This window comes from Oncorhynchus mykiss, chromosome 13, assembly GCF_013265735.2.
Source record: "Oncorhynchus mykiss isolate Arlee chromosome 13, USDA_OmykA_1.1, whole genome shotgun sequence".
Lineage (NCBI taxonomy): Eukaryota > Metazoa > Chordata > Actinopteri > Salmoniformes > Salmonidae > Oncorhynchus > Oncorhynchus mykiss.
The window spans coordinates 49,509,980-49,530,763 of NC_048577.1; the positions used below are offsets into that span (position 1 = coordinate 49,509,980).

General features: G+C 44.6%; 2 protein-coding genes across 10 annotated transcripts; one reads left to right on the forward strand and one right to left on the reverse strand.

The window, feature by feature from the left end:
• Window positions 1-5,070: 5,070 nt before the first annotated feature.
• Window positions 5,071-12,543, reverse strand: LOC110486688 (ATP-dependent RNA helicase DDX42). Of its 2 annotated transcripts, XM_021558460.2 has the most exons (18): window positions 12,419-12,543; window positions 11,749-11,985; window positions 11,464-11,611; window positions 11,252-11,313; window positions 10,720-10,756; window positions 9,953-10,105; window positions 9,727-9,831; window positions 9,451-9,570; window positions 9,171-9,347; window positions 8,950-9,078; window positions 8,732-8,831; window positions 8,568-8,615; window positions 8,385-8,482; window positions 7,955-8,231; window positions 7,544-7,770; window positions 7,331-7,441; window positions 7,110-7,208; window positions 6,333-7,001 (listed from the first exon to the last, which is right to left on the reverse strand). In XM_021558460.2, the coding sequence occupies exons 2-18, from the start codon at window positions 11,976-11,978 to the stop codon at window positions 6,333-6,335; spliced, it is 2,790 nt and encodes a 929-aa protein (XP_021414135.2). In that variant the 5' UTR covers window positions 11,979-11,985; window positions 12,419-12,543. The 2 variants fall into 2 exon arrangements, with proteins under 2 accessions (XP_021414136.2, XP_021414135.2); XM_021558461.2 differs by lacking the exon at window positions 12,419-12,543 and having other exon boundaries at window positions 5,071-7,001; window positions 11,749-11,978.
• Window positions 12,544-12,550: 7 nt separating this feature from the next.
• Window positions 12,551-20,754, forward strand: LOC110486690 (STE20-related kinase adapter protein alpha). 8 transcript variants are annotated; one of them, XM_021558463.2, is made up of 14 exons: window positions 12,551-12,672; window positions 12,945-13,023; window positions 13,204-13,261; window positions 14,298-14,326; window positions 17,757-17,859; window positions 17,982-18,103; window positions 18,308-18,416; window positions 18,601-18,724; window positions 18,800-18,971; window positions 19,065-19,169; window positions 19,298-19,548; window positions 19,635-19,677; window positions 19,801-19,977; window positions 20,198-20,751. In XM_021558463.2, exons 2-13 carry the CDS (start codon window positions 13,012-13,014, stop codon window positions 19,954-19,956), a joined length of 1,284 nt encoding a protein of 427 aa, XP_021414138.1. In that variant the 5' UTR covers window positions 12,551-12,672; window positions 12,945-13,011; the 3' UTR covers window positions 19,957-19,977; window positions 20,198-20,751. The 8 variants fall into 8 exon arrangements, with proteins under 8 accessions (XP_021414138.1, XP_021414137.1, XP_021414141.1 ...); XM_021558462.2 differs by having other exon boundaries at window positions 19,801-20,751; XM_021558464.2 differs by having other exon boundaries at window positions 12,564-12,672; window positions 12,983-13,023; window positions 19,801-20,754.
• Window positions 20,755-20,784: the final 30 nt, after the last annotated feature.

Genomic DNA, 20,784 nt, shown 5'->3' on the forward strand with positions numbered 1-20,784 from the left:
ATCTCTTGACACTTGACTCTGATGAAAATAGTCTTGGCCTCTAAACCGTCAAGCTGCATACTGGACCCTACTCCAACTAAACTACTGAAAGAGCTGCTTCCTTTGCTTGGCCCTCCTATGTTGAATATAATAAACGGCTCCCTATCCACCGGATATGTACCAAAGTCACTAAAAGTGGCCATAATAAAGCCTCTCTTGAAAAAGCCAAACCTTGACCCAGAAAATACAAAAAATGATTGGCCTTATCGAATCTCCCATTCCTCTCAAAAATGTTAGAAAAAGCTGTTGCGCAGCAACTCACTGCCTTCCTGAAGACAAACAATGTATATGAAACACTTCAGTCTGGTTTTAGACCACATCATAGCACTGAGACTGCACTCGTGAAGGTGGTAAATTACCTTTTAATGGCTCTGCATCTGTCCTCATGCTCCTAGACCTTAGTGCTGCTTTTGATACCATCACCACATTTTTTGGAGAGATTGGAAACCCAAATTGGTCTACAAGTAACAAGTAATGACCTGGTTTAGATCTTATCTGTCGGAAAGATATCAGTTTGTCTCTGTGGATGGTTTGTCTTCTGACAAATAAACTGTACATTTCGGTGTTCCTCAAGGTTCCGTTTTAGTCCACTATTATTTTACCTCTTGGTGATGTCATTTGGAAACAATGTTAACTTTCACTGCTTTGCGGACGACACACAGCCGTACATTTCGATGAAACATGGTGAAGCCCAAAAATTACCCACCCTGGAAGCCTGCGTTTCAGACATAAGGAAGTGGACGGCGACAAATGTTTCACTTTTAAACTCGGACAAAACAGATGCTAGTTCTCAGTCCCAAGAAACAAAGATCTTCTGTTGGATCTGACAATTAATCTTGATGGTTGTACAGCCATCTCAAATAAAACTGAAGGACCTCGGCGTTACTCTGGACCCTGATCTCTCTTTTGAAGAACATATCAAGACCATTTCAAGGACAGCTTTTTTCCATATTCAATACATTGCAAAAATCAGAAACTTTCTGTCCAGAAATTATGCAGAAAAATTAATCCATGCTTTTGTCACTTCTAGATTAAACTACTGCAATGTTCTACTTTCCGGCTACCCGGATAAAGCACTAAATAAACTTCAGTTAGTGCTAAACACGGCTGCTAGAATCTTGACTAGAACCAAAAAATGTGATCATATTACTCCAGTGCTAGTCTCTCTACACAGGCTTCCTGTTAAGGCTAGGGCTGATTTCAATGTTTTACTGAACCTACAAAGCATTACATGGGCTTGCTCCTACCTACCTTTACGATTTGGTCCTGCTGTACATACCTACACGTACGCTACGTTCACAAGACGCAGGCCTCCTTACTGTCCCTAGAATTTCTGAGCAAACAGCTGGAGGTATGGCTTTCTCCTATAGAGCTCCAATTTTATGGAATGGTCTGCCTATCCTTGTCAGAGACGCAGACTCTGTCTCGACCTTTAAGTCTTTATTGAAGACTCATCTCTTCAGTAGGTCCTATGATTGAGTGTAGTCTGGCCCAGGGGTGTGAAGGTGAACGGAAAGGCACTGGAGCGACAAACCGGCCTTGCCTTCTCTCCACTGGGATTCTCTGCCTCAAACCCTATTAAGTCGGCTGCGTCACTAGTGCTCGTTACTGGTGCTCTTCCATGCATCACTTGAGTGGGTTGAGTCATTGACGTGATCTCTCTGTCCGGATTGGCGCCCCCCTCTGGTTCGTGCCGTGGGGAAGATCTTTGTGGGCTATACTCGGCCTGGTCTCAGGATGGTAAATTGGTGGTTGAAGATATCCCTCAAATGGTGTGGGGGCTGTGCTTTGGCAAAGTGGGTGGGGTTATAACCTATCCTATCCCGACCCCTACTGTCTCAATCTCCAGTATTTATGCTGCAATAGTTTGTGTCGGGGGGCTAAGGTCAGTCTGTTATATCTGGAGTATTTCTCCTGTCTCATCCGGTGTCCTGTGTGAATTTAAGTATGCTCCCTCTAATTCTTTCTCTCCTCGTTTGAGAGAATTTGGCAATACGGCCAACCAGACATGTGGGTGAGCAGTTTGCTGATGTCAACGTTGTGAACAGAGTACTCCATGGCGGCGGTGCGGTTGTGGTTTGGGCAGGCATAATTAACACAATTGCAGTTTATTGATGGCAATTTGAATGACAATCCTGAGGCCCATTGTTGAGCCATTCATCCACCGCCATCACCTCATGTTTCAGCATGATAATACACGGCCCCATGTCACAAGGATCTGTACACCATTCCTGGAAGCTTAAAATATTTGTTCTTCCACGGCCTGCATACTCAGACATGTTGTCCATTGAGCCTGTATACTTTGGACGGTATCCATACACAGCAGTCACTGCAAAGATACAGGTGTCCTTCCCAATCAGTTGCCTGGGAGGAAGGAAACAGCTCAGATTTCACCATGAGGCCAACGGTGACTATAAAACAGTTAGCGTATAATGGGTGTAATAGAAGAAACTATAGATGGATCAACAATATTGTAGTTTCTCCACAATACTAACATTAATTGACAGTGACGGAAGCCTGTAGAGAATAAAACAATATTCCAAAACATGCATCCTGTTTGCAACAAGGCACTAAAGTAATATAGCAAAAAAAGTGGCTAACTAATTAACTTTGTCATGAATACAAAGTGTTATGTTTGAGGAAAATCCAGTACTTCACCAAGTACCATTCCATATATTCAAGCATAGTGGTGGCTGCATCATCTTATGGGTATGCTTACAATCGTGAGGATCAGACCCTTTTCCCCCCCAGTTTTCACCTAAAATGACATACCCAAATCTAGCTGCATGTAGCTCAGGACCTGAAGCAAGGATATGCATGTTCTGGATACCATTTGAAAGGAAACACTGAAGTTTGTGGAAATGTTAAATTAACGTAGAAGAATATAACACATTAGATCTGGTAAAAGATAGGAAAAAAACTTGCGTTTTAATTTCTCTTTTAACCATCATTTTTGAAAAGCAAGAGAAAGGCCATAATGTATTATTCCAGCCCAGGCACAATTTAGATTTTGGACATTAGATGGCAGCAGTATATGTGCAACGTTTTAGACTGAGATGGTAGAAAAAAAGAAATCCTCACCGGTTTTGAATAACAAAATGTGGAATAGGTCAGGAGATATGAATACTTTCTGAATGTACTGTAGGCTGCGACTAGCTGGAAGAGGAGCGCTCTGGGGGGTTTGGTACACTGACCACTGGAAGGAGAGCACCGTGGCGGGGTGTAGCTGGTAGCCTGCGGCAGGGGTAACAAGTAGCCTGTGGGTAGCCGATTGGCAGGGCATTTAGTAGACCATATGGTACGGCGCTTGGTAGGCCTCCTGGTAGGATGCTTTATTAGTCACTTGGTAGGCCGGGGTGGCTGCTTGGTATTCTGCTACACTCCCCCCAGTGTGTTACCATCCCACGTTTTGGCACCATGCAAAATAGCTTAAAGTCTGATTCGGCTGGGTGGGAGTTAACACAATGGGTAGGTCTTCAAGAAAACAGGGAGATTGTAGCAAAACAGGCTTGGTCTTTATGGCTTCATTTATGGTTAAGTGTTCCATGCTAGTTTGGTTTAAAAGGGGCTAGTTAGTGCAGGTGGGGATATTTAAAGAGGTAGTCCCGCCTCTTTCAGGTGGACGTGATTTGGTTGATTACATTGACATAGACAGGCAGCCCAATTATGATATTTTTTGCATTAATTGGTCTTTTAACCAATCACCAATCAAATATTTTCACATCAGATCTTTTTCATTGCTGATCTGATTGGACAAAAGACCAATTAGTGAGGGAAAAAAATCTGAATGGAGCTGCCTGTGTAAATGCACCCTGTACCTTTAACAAGTGTACATGTGCACATAAGGAGAATCTCAATTGCATAGTCCACAAGTCCTCTCTCCTCAAAACCCATTGGATGAGAAAGCAAAGGGTCCCTCCTCTCTGACCTCTTCTAATGGGTTTTGGGGAGGCAAAAACAGAGGTGTCACAGTCTGTCCTTTTGAATCAGTCTTTACCTGCCAAAGTCATGTTACGATATATCAGTTATCCTGTTAGAGCTTTCATGCCGAATCCACTGCAGTGTTTCAGGTGCCACATTTATTGTCACGTCACACCAGTGTGTAGGAGGTAGATTCCAAGATGTGGGAAGTGTGCAGGAGGGCATGGGACAGAGGATTGTGTAGATTCTGTGGAAAAAGTTGTGTGTGCAACTGTAGGGGTGCCCATGTTGCTAGTGATCGGAGGTGTCCGGTGCGAGAGGCCGGTTGAGGTGGCCAGAGTCAGAGTAGTGTAGAAGGTGTCATACGCTGAGGCTGTGAAGAAAGTAGAGGATGGGTCAAGGGTGTGAGTCGTAGATCTGTACCAGCAAAGAGGGATAGACCAACGAGTGATATATACTTCAGTAACAAAAAATAGATGTTCTGGTGGCAACTGCAGAGAAGGATTTGGTTGTATGAGATTTGACTTCATAAGAGTTACAGTGTGTGTTGAGTGGTGGTGTCCCGTCCTCCCAGGCCGTTGGCATGGTGTAGGAGCAGATAGGGTCAACTTAGTGGAATGGACTAGTGGGTTTTTAATGAGTGTAGGAAGGGTGTAGGAAGGGTGTTTTTATCCAGTATTTTCTATCACAAAGTATAATGGATTTATACTATAGTCCAGTTTGGGGCGGTAAGGCAACATATTGGATGCCAACTGCTGTTAAACCGGCATCTGCTAACCGGATCTGCTAGCTAAACACTAGGAATACCACTCTCTTCCGGGTGGTGGCATTCTTTCTCACATGGTCAATCAGAAGAACATGGCCTTTTCTCAATTGCATACTCCTCACACCCTCCCTCTTCCTCAAAACCCATTGGAAGAGAAGATCAGAGGGGAGGGACCTCTGGATTTCTCCTCCAATGGGTTTTGAGGAGGTGGCAAGGAGAGCGGATACAAGGAGATTGCAATTGAGATTCTCCATATGTGTGAGGAAAGAGACACACCCAGAGTTGTGGCTGGCTCTGGATACCTTCTCAAAAGGTACCCAACAAACCACCCAAAAAGACATGACTAAAAACCACATGATTTTATTAACAAAAATTAGACCACTGTTTTTTCACATGTATCTACTCAGTCTTAACCCTATTGTCTATGGAAGTTACATGTACACCGAGGAACAAAAATGCATCAAGGGTTAAATACAAAAAGGAATTGCCAATTATATCCTCACAATGTCACAGCTTGTGTGCAAATGACAGATATAACAGAGAATCTCACGGGTATTATCATGCCTAAGACTAGTCATTTTCAAGACAGAAGCCGCTTCCAAAATGGAAGCTTTTGAAACAGAATGTAATGGCGCTTGAGTCGTTTTTCACAAGCATATAACCACTTCTACAATATCAGGTGTCAAAATGTAGTGGTGACAAATGTGGGACCAAGTGAATTTATATTTATTACAGTTCAGAACTGCTGTGTCAGCTGCAGATACGTTTAGAATGCACACTTATAGAACTGCCATTGACAAATTACAAACAGAAAAGGAGACTATAGACAAACAAAATAAACTGCCAAAGCCATTTTTTTTAAATCAAAAATACTTGACATCCTCCTGTGAATGAACTCAAGCGTAGCCTCACACAAAAATGAACAAATACATTTTACATACACTCCACTTTCAAAAGCATTAAAAAACACCTAAGTGACAGAGAGGCACTTTACTAAGAAGTGAATACAAGCTGCAAAGTTCACAAACACACATGGATTCACAGGAAGTAGTACACTTATAATAAAAAAAGGAGATCTGTCATTAACGTGGGCTGATAATATACACTCACATTTAGTCCAATAGGGCTATTGGGTTACTCAGGGCTAAGAGTTTAACTAGAACAACAGGGGGGTGGACGTAAGAATACAACAGACATCTCAATCACAGGTGTTTTCTGTGGCTTCAGGACTGCATAACAGCTCCACTGCTCCCTTCTATTGACCAGAAAGATTGATCATCTCACTTATGGTGAGGTTTAAACTATCTGGATGGTATATTTACAGTAGATTTCTTTCTCCGTGCACAGTAGAGTGGAACTCTATCCTAAATCTCAACACTTCTTCAGACAAGCTGACAATCAGGAGCCATGTTTCTGAATCCCCAACCAATGCAGGATAGCATATCTTTCCCCTTGTATTCAGACCGCGCAGTAGGGTCGGTTCACACATTAACCCTTGAAATTCTGTGCATGTTTCAGCTGAAATGACCAGCTGTGCATCTACAGACTAGGCATGCTCATCTAAGAACAGTTGGTTGGTTGCTTTACAGGTGATGTGTTTTGTGCTTTAGTTGTCCCACCTACTCTTTTTACGTTTTGGTGGATCTGGGACTGCAAAGCTGTCTTCCTCTTTGTCTCCTTTCCCCTCAGCTCTGTCCCCCCTTCCTTCACTCCCTGCTCTGTCTCCACTCTCCCTGTCACCTCTACAATCGTCTCGCTCTCTGTCCCTTCTACTTCCGTCTCCATTACGACTATCGCCATGGCGCCCGCTGCTGCCATGGCGATCCTTGTCCCCGTATCTGTCGCGGTCTGCGTGGCGGTCCCGCTCCCCGTAGCGGTCCCGCTCTCCCCCGCCACTGTGCCGCTCGCTCCTGTCTCTCCTGTCACGGTAGTGGCCATCTCCATGGCGACTCCTGTCATCACCATGTCTGTCACGGGGCCCTTCCCTGGGTGAGGGTGGGGCGGCATTCCCCTGAGGAGCAGTGGCCTGGCTGTCTGACACAGAGCTCAGGGAGCCAGCGCTGGTGAAGCCTGCCATCTTGGTGCCCATGCCGAGGACTGCTGGAGGGGCCATGGCTAAGGAGGGGGGCCCACGGGGCCGATCTGGGCCCTCAGGGGCCCCGGTGGGGACGGAGCTCAGACTTCCAGCGCTGGTCCAGCCTGAAGAGCTACTGGACTTAGTGGTGAGTTTAGGAACCATGCCGGACGCCGCCACAAAGTGGTTCTTATACTGAGACTGAAAAATAGACAACGATTAAAGAGGGACTTCTAGTTGTACAGAAATAATTAGAAAAAGGGATAATTTTAAGCTAACAGAATAGATAGTGAGTGACAGTTTAATTACCTGGAAGGCTGACTTCATTGCTGACATGCGGTCTCCCATGGCTCCGGTAGGCTTGCTGTAGCCCTCATAGTTACCCATGGCAGCACCACCACTACGCTCCTAGAGAAACAACAAAATGTCAACAATTACCAAGAGTTACACTATTATGCCACTGATCTACCAACAAGATAAAACACTACAAATAACACAACTTATGTTACAAATAGACATGGCCAACTCACAGAACTTTCAGCTCCCAATCCTGGCCTCTCTCTGTAGCCCAGACCACCTCCTCCAATGTTTAGCTTCTTCCCTTTGCCGCCCTTGAAGCGTGATTTCCTGAACCAGGGATTCTGAGAGGAATACATCAAAGGAGGTCAGTAAAGACATCATATAAAATGAACCTTTACATAACCATCCTCAATGCTCAGTCAGGGACATGTAGAATGGCTTACCTGCATTGCCAAGTCCATTAGCTCCTTAGAGACACTTTGATTGGCTCCCTCCAGGTTACGCACAAGGTCTCCTGCAAATGATGTGTCTTTACTGGTGAGAAGGGTGTAGGCAACACCCTTTTCTCCAGCACGACCTGTTCGGCCAATTCGGTGTGTGTGTGTGTCGATGTCCCGAGCCACGTCATAGTTCACTACTGTGCGTATTGAAGGGATATCCAGACCACGGGCTAGGGAGGAAATGGCAAAGAAGAAGTGAATGATAGAATGACAAGTATGTAGGAGCACTGGAATTCAGGCAAAAACAATCAAATCATTGTCAGTGTCTGTGCAATCATACACAGATCTCTGATGATTGGAGCGTTGTGCCACATTCATTCCCCACCCCCTCGTCTGCAGCCCACCCCACCTCACCTGCCACGTCGGTGGCCACCAGCACGGGCAGACTCTTCTTCTTGAAGTCAGCGATGACCTTGTTCCTCTCACTCTGGTCCATGTCTCCGTGCAGCAGGCCCAGGCTGTGGCCCTCCTGGGTCAGGTTGGTGGCCAGCTCTTCACAGTTGGCCTTCTTGGTGACGAAGATAAGTACAGAGCCAGAGGAGGTAAACTCCACCAGGCGGCGGGTCAGCCAGCCCCACTTCTCCACCCCACTGGGCATGATCTCCACTACCTGGGTCACATCCTCATTGGCCTGGGGAGGAAGGATGGAGGATTGAAGAGCATTAGATGACTAAACTCCAGAAAATGTTCTGACTCTAGCTGGTTGACTGTTCTGGCAATGTAGAACTTTAAATAAATGATAGAAGTGGCAATCAGAGGGTGTTAGAAGAGCCACGGGTCTGACCTCCCCGATGTCTCCCTGCACCACGCGGATGGGGTCCACCAGGATATCTCTAGCCAGCCTCTCAATCTTCTTACGGAAGGTGGCGCTGAACAGAAGAGCTGTGAGGACAGGAGTCAAGTTAAGGTTCATAGGATGGGGAAGTCTTGTCTAAAGCCTCTAACAAGTGTACATGCACACACTTACTCTGTCGATCAGGTCGGACATGGCTGGCAATGGATCTCACTTGATACTCTGAAAAAAGTTTGCAAAAGTATATGATATAAATAGGTGTCAAACCAACTTCAGTGAACAATATTCTGGGTCTAGTGGTCATTGGGAACAAAAGAAAGAAGGGAAAGCCAACTTACCAAAGCCCATATCAAACATTCTATCTGCCTCATCAAACACCAGGTATGTCACTCTCTGCAGAGAGGTGGCCTTCTTTTTCACATGGTCAATCAGACGACCCTGTGTGAAGAACAACATACACAACCCAATAAGTGAAATGACCTCAGGGGATTATTTTCCTCCAATACATAAAGACTAAACACAGTCTACCACAGTGATTGTCAACTAGAGCTCTTACCGGGGTGCACACAACAATCTCTGCCCCCTCCTGAAGAGCCTTGGCCTGTTCCCACATGCTGCCTCCTCCATACACCGCCACCGAGCGCAGGGAGTAGGCTTTCCCAAAACGCTTACACTCCGCATGGATCTAGGGAGCATAACCATCATTTTCAGGGGCCCAATCAACTTTTTGTCATGGAAATGTTTTCTTCCTGACCCATCTCTCCCTGGCTGTCTTACCTGCTGACAGAGCTCCCTGGTGGGGCACACAATGACTGCGATGGGCCCCTCTCCAGTCTCCAGTTCCTTCTGGTCCATGATGTGAACTAGCATGGGCCAGATGAAGGCTGCAGTCTTGCCACTACCAGTTTTCGCAATGCCAATCATGTCACGCCCACTCAGGGCAATGGGAACTCCCTACAGGACAGATGGGGAAGAAAATACAGGTGAGGCCAATTTGCTACTAAAGCAATATGAAAGTACCAAAAAGAAAGACCTAGGAAACAAGCTGCTTAGGTACCTGGCACTGAATAGGTGTTGGCTGAGTGTACTCCGACTTGCGGATTATGTGCATCAGCTGCTCGTCAAACCCAAAGTGGGCGAAGCTGGTGGAGAGTTTAGGAGGGGCGGCACCAGACACCTACCAAAGTATTGAAGCAAAATAAATAGACAAGGCTTTTGATTAAAGAGACGATGGGATCATACAACAGTTGTCTGTAAGTGGTATGTTGGCTAGGATTGTGTGGTTGGGTTTAGATGTGGTTGTATGTGTGCGTGCCCTTCTCCGGACACTTACCCGCAGGTTGAGTTTGTGTCTCAGCTCAAACACCTCGGTGCCTGTCAGGCTGAGAAGCTCCTCATGCTCGTTGTAGAAGTTCCTCTCAAAAGGTGGGTAGTCAATCTATAAGGGGATGACATAAATGTATGACCTCAGACACTAAAATAAAAATAAAAACTCCAATTGACAAGATAACATAACTTCCTGCCTCTTGGCTCAGATAGGTGCAGTATGCAGCTGTTACCTCAGAGTGGTCCATCGGGGGCAGGGGCATGATGATCTTCTTAGTGGTGGGGGGAATGGGATTCCCATCACTGTCATAGTCTATGTTCTCATCCTCATCCTCTGCGGTCAGCCCAGCTGTGGGATTCTCTGCCATGTAGCGGAAGTAGGCTTCCTGCACAGAGCACAGCCGCATGAGTCAACCAGGGTCAGCTTAAACGCCTAATGTAGCACACATTCATGCAGGCACTCTTACCACTCTCATAACCGGGGGATATACATTCAAATACAGTCAACGGCTAAATGCTCTGATGATCACCCATATCAATGTCGGAGTCTAAGCCATTTTATGTTTTAACACTCAGTTTAAACCAGTCTTTGCATTATTCGGGCTGAAATTGATCAGTGTCAGATTTTATAACCCCCCTTCAAAGTAGTAAGAACAGCAACAGTTAATAGTAAACATTCATTACAGTATGGCATATTTGAAAAGAGATGATAAACTATTAATCAACATGCTTAGTTTAGGCATGGGTATATTAAAAAATAATATGTATAATTGACACCACAAGTATGCATATAGATATCCAAGAAGGATAGGGCGAAGGATTCAACCTGCAATTGGGTTTGTTAGCATAGTGTGAGAGAGCGATAGAGTAAAAGAGAGAAAAAAGAGCGAGAGATGTGGTAGGTGGTGAGACTTGGCCATAGATGGGTCAGGAGGGGAGGTTGGGGGTCTGGAGGCTCTCTGATCAGTAGTAAATTAGGAACGTTGGATGGATCACTTACTTGTTCATCTTCCTCTTCAATGTCATCACGTATACCCCTGTAAAAACAAGCGGAGAAAAAAAAACTTCCCTGCGACTCGTTTGTTCACCCATGATTCCCCACAACCTGTCTAATGTCACGCTTATCCCCTCCCTACAAAGTCGCCATGCAAGGCAGGCTTGATTAGTTACCTACAGTATGGACCAACTGGGGAAATTGAAGGTAATTGAATGGCAAAACAGATTATTTCAAATTAGACATATCTCTGCTCCACAGCGGTGAATGATTGCAGTTGAAGTGGGAACTTTATATCTACAGTATCTTAATAACACGCTAGAGTTTTGGGATGAGAATAGATTAATAATTTTGACACTGGACTAATTACCATGGAAATATGTGCAAATCAATACACAGGTGCATGGGAAGAATGTACTACACCTGCTTGCCTGGTGGCCTTGAATAGGGCCTTTGTCAATAATATAAGCAAAACTATTATTAGCAAAGTAATTTTGAATGACCTAAGCTTAAAGGGTAGAAATTGAAGGGATCTTACTTTTCAACCTTCTTTTCCTTCTCTTTTTCCTCCAGTTTCTTCATGTCTTTAGCTGCTTGGTCCTAGAGCAGACAAGAGGGTGAACAATAAACCCTCTGCAATATTTCCCAAAAGCTCTGTGACAATAACCCCAAATTTTAAACAGACAAACTATGGAGAAAGTGTGTATATTCCAACACGATCCAGGTCTAAGAGGGGAATCCTTGACTCACCTCCACTTGGGCCATGAAGGCATCCAGAGGATCATCCTCACTGTCTGAGCCCCCTCCAGAACGGAATTGTTGCCGTGTGGGGGAGTTCTCAGCTGGGATATATGGCAAATCTGTGCTGCTTGACTCCTCTTCATCATCTTCAAAATATCTGGAAATGGGTTAGGAAAGTTGTCACCAGTCAAATGTCATTGAAATCAATGTAATACATCCTGCATAACTGGTTGATCATACAGCATACGAAGCACACCAAACCCAACCCTAAAGGAAAGTTTAGTCTATACTCACGCATTCTCTTCATCAAAATTTGCTCTTTTTGTTCCTATCTTGTAGAAGGCAGGGAGTTGCTGGTTCTTGCCATAACCTCCAGCTGTCCCTGCGCCTCCGAAGGACGTGTGGGATTTCTGAGGCACGTGAAGTTCTTCTTTCTTTCCTCCTCCACCACCACCACCACCAAGGGAAAATCCTCCAAAACCGAACCCTCGCTTACCACTTGGGCCACCCTTGCTCCAGTTCATAGCTGTCCTACAGAAGTAAGGGGAAAATAAAAAACATCACATTTGGTATTTGACTGTTGTACATTGCTGTTGCATTCCAGTCCATTCATCGCAGGCCTTGTGTGTCACCCACAAACGTCTGCTAAATGCTAATCATCTCGTAAATCACTGTCTGGGGGATGTCAAAGATTATCTGTGGCTTCTGGCAAATTGAACATAAAATATTGCATTAATCTGTGTCTAGCTAACGTTTGGATCTCATTAATTGGCTAAATTAAACTAGCTAACGTTAGCATGCTACTCTTCTCTAGGGCCGCAGCAGCACGACGAAGAAGTGGGTGTGTGACAAATGATTGACTGAGCAAATATGGTTTGTCAAAGGATATTTGCAAAAGCAGTTAAATCTGGTGTACGTTATACACTATAAACTAACCTCATGGATTAATGTACGGTTTATTTACCTGTTTTCACCACCAAGAAAGATATGTTTACCACTGCCAAATCTCACAGCGCGACTCGAAAGTGTTTTGCGTCATTACCGTGTGTAGACGTAGATTACGCGCGACGGATTGCTTCTCACAACAACGAACCAATCAACGCAAACATGTGACATTAGTTTCCGCCCCTTTTCGATAATAGTTGTTTGTTGAAAATTTGAGCTAACAAACTCACTTCACCAAATACTAGCTAGCTATTTCTTCAAGTTAACATCCAGGTAGGTTACTAGCGATCGTGGTTTATATAGCTACCGAATCTGTGTTGTTTAATGTAATGAAAAAGAGAGCGTAAGCTAGCCACGCTAACGTTAGTTATTATTATTTTTACATAGCTATATGTTACTGTAGCTAGCTAACGTTAGCTAGTAGTCCTGATAATAAAATGTTTTTGGGCCTATCTATATTATTTGTGGAATGGTTTTCAAACATTACAACTTACATTATTCTATAGGCAATAGGTGTGTTTCCTTTCCTCTGTTACTGTGTTTAGTATTTATTTTTGAGGTATTTTTCTGGATGGGGTTTCAGCGGTTCTAGCTGCCACAATCGACAGATCCATGTCTTTTCTGGTGAGTGAACTATTGTCAGCGCTTCCCTGCCTGATGACGTTAGAGCTCAGTCTAGAAAATGTATCAAATACTTGTGCTGAATCCTTACCAGTCAGTGTCACAGCAATGATCAGTTATTGGAGAAGTGATTGACCTGTGGTATCTGCCCTATCTGTCTCTTTCTCCCTCTCTCAATCCCAGCGTTGGGTCTCAGAGAAATTGAGTGTGGAGAGCCTGAGGGATTTTGAGTTTTTTGGAGGTAAGGTCATGCAGCTTCCCCAATCAACTGCTGCTTACACACAAGACCTATCATCAGCTATGAAGTTGCCCAACCCTCATACAGAACCTGCTAGCTATATCCTAAGTGCAGCTTTGCTTTCAAAACAATATATTGCATTGCACAGTTTTTAAAAAGCAACACACTCTAACAAACAATTGGCATAATACAATTTAAACCTACAGGAATCCAATCAGCATTGGTTCTTTGGCAATATGTGGCTGGATACCTCTGTCTCCCACATAGATTCAGGACACATAAGAGCTACTGCTTCCTTCAATGTTCTGCAGATGTCAGATGTCTCACTGTATGTGCCATGAAGAGAGTTTGTTCCAGTGTGATGTCTCCTTGTCTGGCAGACTTGATCAATGCAGTAAATGTGCAGCCTCAGAATACTGCATGTCAGATTAATATTATGTTGCGCCATCGGTCTTTGTAGTATATATGAAGTTGACATGATACCTAGGTCAAATATTTATTAAGGAAATCATATTTTAAGGGTAACAAGTGTGGTGGGGATGAGGCAGGTTCAAAGAGATGTTTCTACAGTATATGGGTCTTAGACACTAACATGAGGACAGGAAATAGCTGAATAGCTGGGGGACAGGAAATAGCTGAATAGCTGGGGGGGTGGCATCACTATCAAGCTTTGCATTATCTTCATATTTCTGTGTGCTCAGCTCACATTGCATAATTGTTCTGTGTTCGTTCATATGCTTAATTTCAAGTTTGGTTTTGGCTGCTTCCTGTTCCCATGGTAATGCATAATCACTCAATCTTGCTAGACTGAATCCTCAGATTCCTCACTGATTTAACAGATGTATCAGAGGTATCTAATTGGCTTAAACTGAATCCTCCTTGTTATGGGAGCCAGCTAGCAGCATTGATCTGACTCCTGCAACAAACACCACATGCTATAATTTACACTTACAGTGTACCTAATGGTTCCTGAGCTGCTCTAAACACAGATCCTTCTCTTGTGTGTGTGTTTGTCATTGATGTGGTTTCTCTACCACAGAGCAAGCTCAGGGAAGCTCTCACAGGAAAGTAAGTGTGGTACTCCAGTCACTACTCTCGATCGTTCCATTTGCCTGTGTGTGAGGGTGGAGCCAAAGTGAATGAATTCACAAGCCCTGTGTGCTTTTGTGCATGGGCATCTGATTCACAATGCTGTGCTTTGTATTTTGAGGCCCATCTTCACCCACCAGGGTTTCCTATTGGGGGAGTTGGGAGATTGGTGGAGTTCACAGTAGTGATGTTCTCTTCGTGAGACATGGTTGGGTTGGAGGAGACAGCAACTGAGGTTGTCAAGTCTGATGAAAAAAATATGCGATCAGTATAAGTGGACAGATGGATCACCCCATTAATACTACGTGTTACCTGATGGCTCCATCGGTTGCTCCAGAGATCACAACAGTCCTTCCTGATTCAGAAAGTTGACCACAGTTTGTCTTTTAGAGTGGGCAATGATGGGTCATCCGTAATTACCTGGCTTAATTGACCTGCACTTGTCTTTTACGGCTGTTTGGTCTCAGCTGACATATAATCTCCCTGTAAAGCCAGCCTTAATGGGCCCTTAGGAACCTCAGCGTGGTCTTAACATGGTGTTACCATTTGATTTATGGTTTCTGTTGTTCACTGAAAGTCCTCACTAATTTTGACCAAGCCTGTTTCATGTTTGTGAAGTAGTTTAAGTCTGTTGCCTGTGTTCACTGTACTTCTCCCATACTAGAAAGCAGAGGGCATGTAGGTGGGGGGTGGGAGGGTATTAGCAACTGGTCATTTGTTCATGTCTAATGTGTCACTGTTGTGGAAATCTCTGGATCCACCAATGGTTGTGAACTGGAGTTGAATGGAATGGATAGAGTTCCATTTTTGGCAACACATGGCAACCCCGTCTGAGTGATTTAACGTGATGGGCATCTACCTTGCAATGCTGGCTGGAAATTGGTAGAGAAATGGTTATTAAGCTGTTACTGCATATTTCTTTTTATTAATAACCTAAAACATTTGAAGCCAGAAGTTCGCATGCACCTTAGCCAAATACATTCATACTCAGTTTTTCACAATTCCTGACATTTAATCCTAGTAAAAATTCCCTGTCTTAGGTCAGTTAGGATCACCACTTTATTTTAAGAATGCGAAATGTCAGAATAATAGTGATTTATTTCAGCTTTTATTTCTTTCATCACATTCCCAGTGGATCAGAAGTTTACATACACTCAGTTAGTATTTGGTAGCATTGCCTTTAAATTGTTTAACTTGGGTCAATGTTTTGGGTAGTCTTCCACAAGCTTCCCACAATAAGTTGGGTGAATTTTGGCCCATTCCTCCTGACAGAGCTGGTGTAACTGAGTCAGGTTTGAAGGCCTCCTTGTTCATACACACTTTTTCAGTTCTGCCCACAAATGTTCTATAGGATTGAGGTCAGGGCTTTGTGATGGCCACTCCAATACCTTGACTTTGTTGTCCTTAAGCTATTTTTCCACAACTTTGGAAGTATGCTTGTGGTCATTGTCCATTTGGAAGACCCATTTGCGACCAAGCTTTAACTTCCTGACTGATGTCTTCAATATATCCACATAATTTTCCTACCTCATGATGCCATCTATTTTGTGAAGTGCGCCAGTCCCTCCTGCAGCAAAGCACCCCCACAACATGATGCTGCCACCCCCGTGCTTCACAGTTGGGATGGTGTTCTTCGGCTTGCAAGCCTCCCCTTTTGCCTTCAAACATAATGATGGTCATTATGGCCAAACAGTTCTATTTTTGGTTCATCAGACCAGAGGACATTTCTCCAAAAAGTACAATCTTTGTCCCCATGTGCAGTTGCAAACCATAGTCTGGCTTTTTTATGGCGGTTTTGGAGCACTGGCTTCTTCCTTGCTGAGCTGCCTTTCAGGTTGTCAATAAAGGACTCTTTTTACTGTGGATATAGATACTTTTGTACCTGTTTCCTCCAGCATCTTCACAAGGTCCTTTGCTGTTGTTCTGGGATTGATTAGAACTTTTTGCACCAAAGTACGTTCATCGTGAGGAGACAGAACGCGTCTCCTTCCTGAGCGGTATGATGGCTGTGTAGTCCCATGGTGTTTATACTTGCGTACTATTGTTTGTACAGATGAACATGGTACCTTCAGGCGTTTGGAAATTGCTCCCAAGGAGGAACCAGACTTGTGGAGGTCTACAATTTTTTTCCTGAGGTCTTCGCTGATTTCTTTTGATTTTCCCATGTCAAGCAAAGAGGCACAGAATTTGAAGGTAGGCCTTGAAATACATCCAGAGGTACACCTCCAATTGACTCAAATGATGTCAATTAGCCTATCAGAAGCTTCTAAAGCCATGACATTTTCTGGAATTTTCCAAGCTGTTTAAAGGCACAGTCAACTTAGTGTATGTAAACTTCTGACCCACTGGAATTGTAATACAGTGAAATAATCTGTCTGTAAACAATTGTTGGAAAAATGACTTGTGTCGTGCACAAAGTAGATGTCATAACTTTTTTGCCAAAACTATAGTTTGTTAACAAGACATTTGTGGAGTGGTTGAAAAACAAGTTTAAATGACTGCAACCTAAGTGTATGTAAACTTCCGACTTCCGACTACAGTGGTACCATTTTGGTCGCATATGCATCAAAATATTTTACTGTTACCTGGAACTTTAATTCGGGAGCACCAGTACCCCTTTGGGGATTTTTTTATTGTTGTTTGAAATTGTCAATTCTTGTCATTAATACCTCATTTTTTTTTTCATTGTGCCCCTACATTTCTATGATCCTCTACATTTTAACTTAGGAGCACGTGCTCCATGTAAAACATTTTTTAGCATAGAGCCCTGCATACATATTTTTTTCCAGTCAAACATTTTGACAGTGAAAAGTTATTTTTTCTGAGCATCTTTTAAGACTGTTGTTGGATCCCTATTTTGTCTTTTGAGATGATACACGAGATGCCCACGTCTCCGCCAAACAATGGGAGTCATTGTTCCAAAGGCGGGAAGGCAGGAAACAAGTTTAAGTCCAAAATAAGCCCATTGAAACACATTAGGCCTATTTTGGACACATTTTGGTGAGAGTGCAACCTCTTGCTTCGCCTCTTCCTCTCTGAACACACTCATTATTATTTCCGGGTACCCACTCAGCATGTATCTTACCATAAGCGTTAATATTTCAAGCACTATGGTGTGATGAGGTTTAGAGAAGGCATGATTCATAATTGATGTAGCTTCTTGCTTATAATTTGCCGCCAACAGAATTCTAACCTGAAGTTAGATGTTCTCCACTCAGGTTCCACAAGTACGGCTCGTACACACTCTGTTCTGTAGTCTGACTGTATATGATTTAGGATCAACAGTCACGTCTGACCAAGCCTTTGCAGGCCACTCTCACAATGCCACAAGTAATGCCCAACACTAAGGGCCAATTTAGGCTATCATTTCCAACGCTAACTCCTTCCCTGCTGCCGCCTCTCTCCCCAGGCCCATGAAGACAGCCACGAGAGCCTGACCTCAGTCCCACGGCGGGGCACCATGGGAAGCTTCCTCCCCGACAGCAGCGCCTATGAGCTCCTGACCATCATAGGTCAGTCAGTCTCAGGCTTCCAACCCCAGTGACTTGGCTGCCAAGGCGCTTGTGTGTTTGTTGTTGAATACATTGTTTGTGCTCCTGTCTCTAGTCTAATTTGGTGTGTTTTGCTGTGCTAGGTCGAGGCCTGGAGGACTTGATGACCGTTAACCTTGCCAGATACAGACCCACAGGGGAACACGTAGCAATCCGTCGGATTGACTTGGAGTCCTGCACCAATGAAATGGTCAACCACCTGCAGGTCTGGACCTGTCACCATCCATCTGTCACATTTCCCTTTGCAAGGCAGACAGACCTCAGTCAAATCATCATTGTCTTTATATCCCTCTTTCACTCCTCCCCTCTGAATGCATTCATCCCTTGCTTTATGACATCACCTGTTATGTAATCTAATCTCCCTCTCTGTCCATTAAACCTAACCCAGTCTAATCTCTGTCTCTCTCAGGCTGAGCTCCATGTATCTAAGCTGTTCCACCACTCCAGCATCCTGCCCTACAGGAGCATCTTCATAGCAGAGAACGAGCTGTGGGTCATCTCTCCCTTCATGGCCTATGGTGAGGAGTCAGACAGGAGAGCACTGACTGTAACACTACACCATTCTGGTCCTAGTCAAATGTAGTCAAAAGCTAAATGTAGACCGGAGAACTCTAGTTACCATTCCCACACTAAGGTAATTTGTTTCCACCTATTCAGTCCTCTGCTCTCTCTCTGACTAATGTAGTGTCTAACATGTCCTAGGGTCGGCCAGAGACCTGATCAGCAGCCACTTCACTGATGGGATGAATGAGCTGGCCATCGCCTACATCCTACTGGGCATGCTCAAAGCCCTGGACTACATCCACCACATGGGCTATGTACACCGGTAAGTACAAAGTTCACACAGGCCCAGGACTTTTCATGCAGGATTGTGACATGGCGTCTAATTTTGTGTGTTTAGGAGCGTGAAGGCCAGCCATGTGTTGATCTCGGTAGACGGTCAGGTGTGTATGTCTGGTCTGAGGAGCATCATCAGTCTGATCAGTCACGGCCAGCGGGCCAGAGTGGTCCATGACTTCCCCCAGTACAGCATCAAGGTGCTTCCCTGGCTCAGCCCAGAGGTGTTGCAGCAGGTAACTCCATACCACACCTGGCTAACATACAATTCCTTGCTTTTAAACTATAATACCTTCATTTGTTTATCGGTCAACCCTGGTGTGTGTCAGAATCTGCAGGGATACGACTTCCGGTCAGACATCTACAGTCTTGGCATCACAGCCTGTGAGCTAGCCAATGGACATGTGCCCTTCAAAGACATGCCAGCCACACAGGTGACTAGTGGCCAGATCAACCCCTCACCCGATCTTTATTCTGAAAGATATATATTCTGCTCCTCAATTGACTTCTCTCTCCATTCCTCTTCCTCCCCCCTGTCCTCTTCGTGGTCCTCTGTCTTTAGATGTTGCTGGAGAAGCTGAACGGGACAGTCCCCTGTCTGTTGGACACCACCACCATCCCCCCAGAGGAGCTGTCCATGAAGCCCTCCCGCTCTGGGGCTGACTCTGGGATCTGTGAAGGCCCCAGCACCGGAGGGGCCCACCACTCTAATGGAGAGCCCTCCTCCTCGGGGAGCCACCCCTACAGTCGTACCTTTTCTCCCCACTTCCATGCCTTTGTGGAGCTGTGTCTCCAGAGGGACCCAGAGAAGAGGTGAGCCACGCCAAGCTAGGCTGCTGGTCCTCACATTGATTGTCTTATGAATTTTAGCTCATTTAATTGTTTATTCCCCCCCTCAGACCCTCAGCCAGTGCTCTCATTGGTCATTCCTTCTTCAAACAGGTCAGTAGGATCTAGTTCCTCCCCCCTCAACATCAATGTAAAACATTTAAGTCATAATGGTTTCATTCAGTCACACACTTGATTATTAGAATCCCCATGAGATTTCTTTCCATTCTTCCCTAGATCAAGCGTCGGCCATCGGAGGCTCTGCCTGAGCTGTTCCGGCCCATAACGCCCATCACGGGCTTTGAGAGTACCCAGCCTCAGGACATTGCCTCTGTACTGGCCAGCCTGGAGTCTGGCCTGAGCCACATGGATGTGGATGACTGGGACTTCTGACCACAGAGGAACAGGAAAGAGGTGTGTGTGTGTAGTAACCAAGAGATGCTCTGAGAAGACTTCGGACTGGATTTACGCTTTGTTCTTATTAAATGGCCCATGTAAATAATTCAAAGCAGTTTCTCCTCCCTTTGACTGGGTTTAAAAGCTAGCTGCCATCTCTCTAGTCTAAAAGATGCATGAGCAGACAGACCCTTTCACTGACTGACACCCAATTCCTCTCATGCACACATCTCTCCAGATTCTACTACAGCTCTGGACCCGTCGAAGAACCGTATGGGCGAGTATGTCCAGTCAGCTTTCACTTGCCAATGGAGATGTTTCATTAAAGGTATAGCAGAGACTACCTATTTGTATCTGAGCTGTACTTGACCCATCTGTTGACATTAAAAACCTGGAACTGACCGCATTACCAAGGGTTGATCCAATCAGCCATCTAGCCAGCACAACAGATGGAAGATTCCAGAAGTTTGTCCAAGGCAAACACTGTCTGGTTCGTGATAGCATTTCCTCACAGCTGAGAAGAGGCTCTCATACTGAACCGTCAGTTTTACAGAGAGGGAAAAAAAATCTGTTTCTAACTGAAACCCTCAACTGAAGCTAGCAAAGCAAGTTAACACTAGACTGTGCCAACTGAGGTCCATGTATTTGATTAACCTTCCTGTTGACCATTTATGTCCTGCAAAAAAGTGAATGTTACAATGGTGCTTGTTTCAGATAGTTTGTCTGGGTTTCATGAAGGGAAAGTGTTGGGAGTGTCAACTATTTTACTTGATAATAAATACCTTTCACCTCCGGGCTCTCACTGTCATTGTATTGTAAGTAATC

What these genes read in the sequence shown, in the direction of transcription:
- LOC110486688 (XM_021558461.2), bottom strand. Translation starts at nt 11,978, where the DNA reads ATGAACTGGAGCAAGGGTGGCCCAAGTGGTAAGCGAGGGTTCGGTTTT. An exon ending in AATTTTGATGAAGAGAATGC is followed by an intron (nt 11,612 to 11,748) that starts GTGAGTATAGAC and finishes ACCCATTTCCAG; the next exon opens with ATATTTTGAAGATGATGAAG. An exon ending in CCTTCATGGCCCAAGTGGAG is followed by an intron (nt 11,314 to 11,463) that starts GTGAGTCAAGGA and finishes TGTCTGCTCTAG; the next exon opens with GACCAAGCAGCTAAAGACAT.
- LOC110486690 (XM_021558462.2), top strand. An exon ending in AGGGAAGCTCTCACAGGAAA is followed by an intron (nt 14,327 to 17,756) that starts GTAAGTGTGGTA and finishes CTCTCTCCCCAG; the next exon opens with GCCCATGAAGACAGCCACGA. An exon ending in GTCATTCCTTCTTCAAACAG is followed by an intron (nt 19,678 to 19,800) that starts GTCAGTAGGATC and finishes ATTCTTCCCTAG; the next exon opens with ATCAAGCGTCGGCCATCGGA.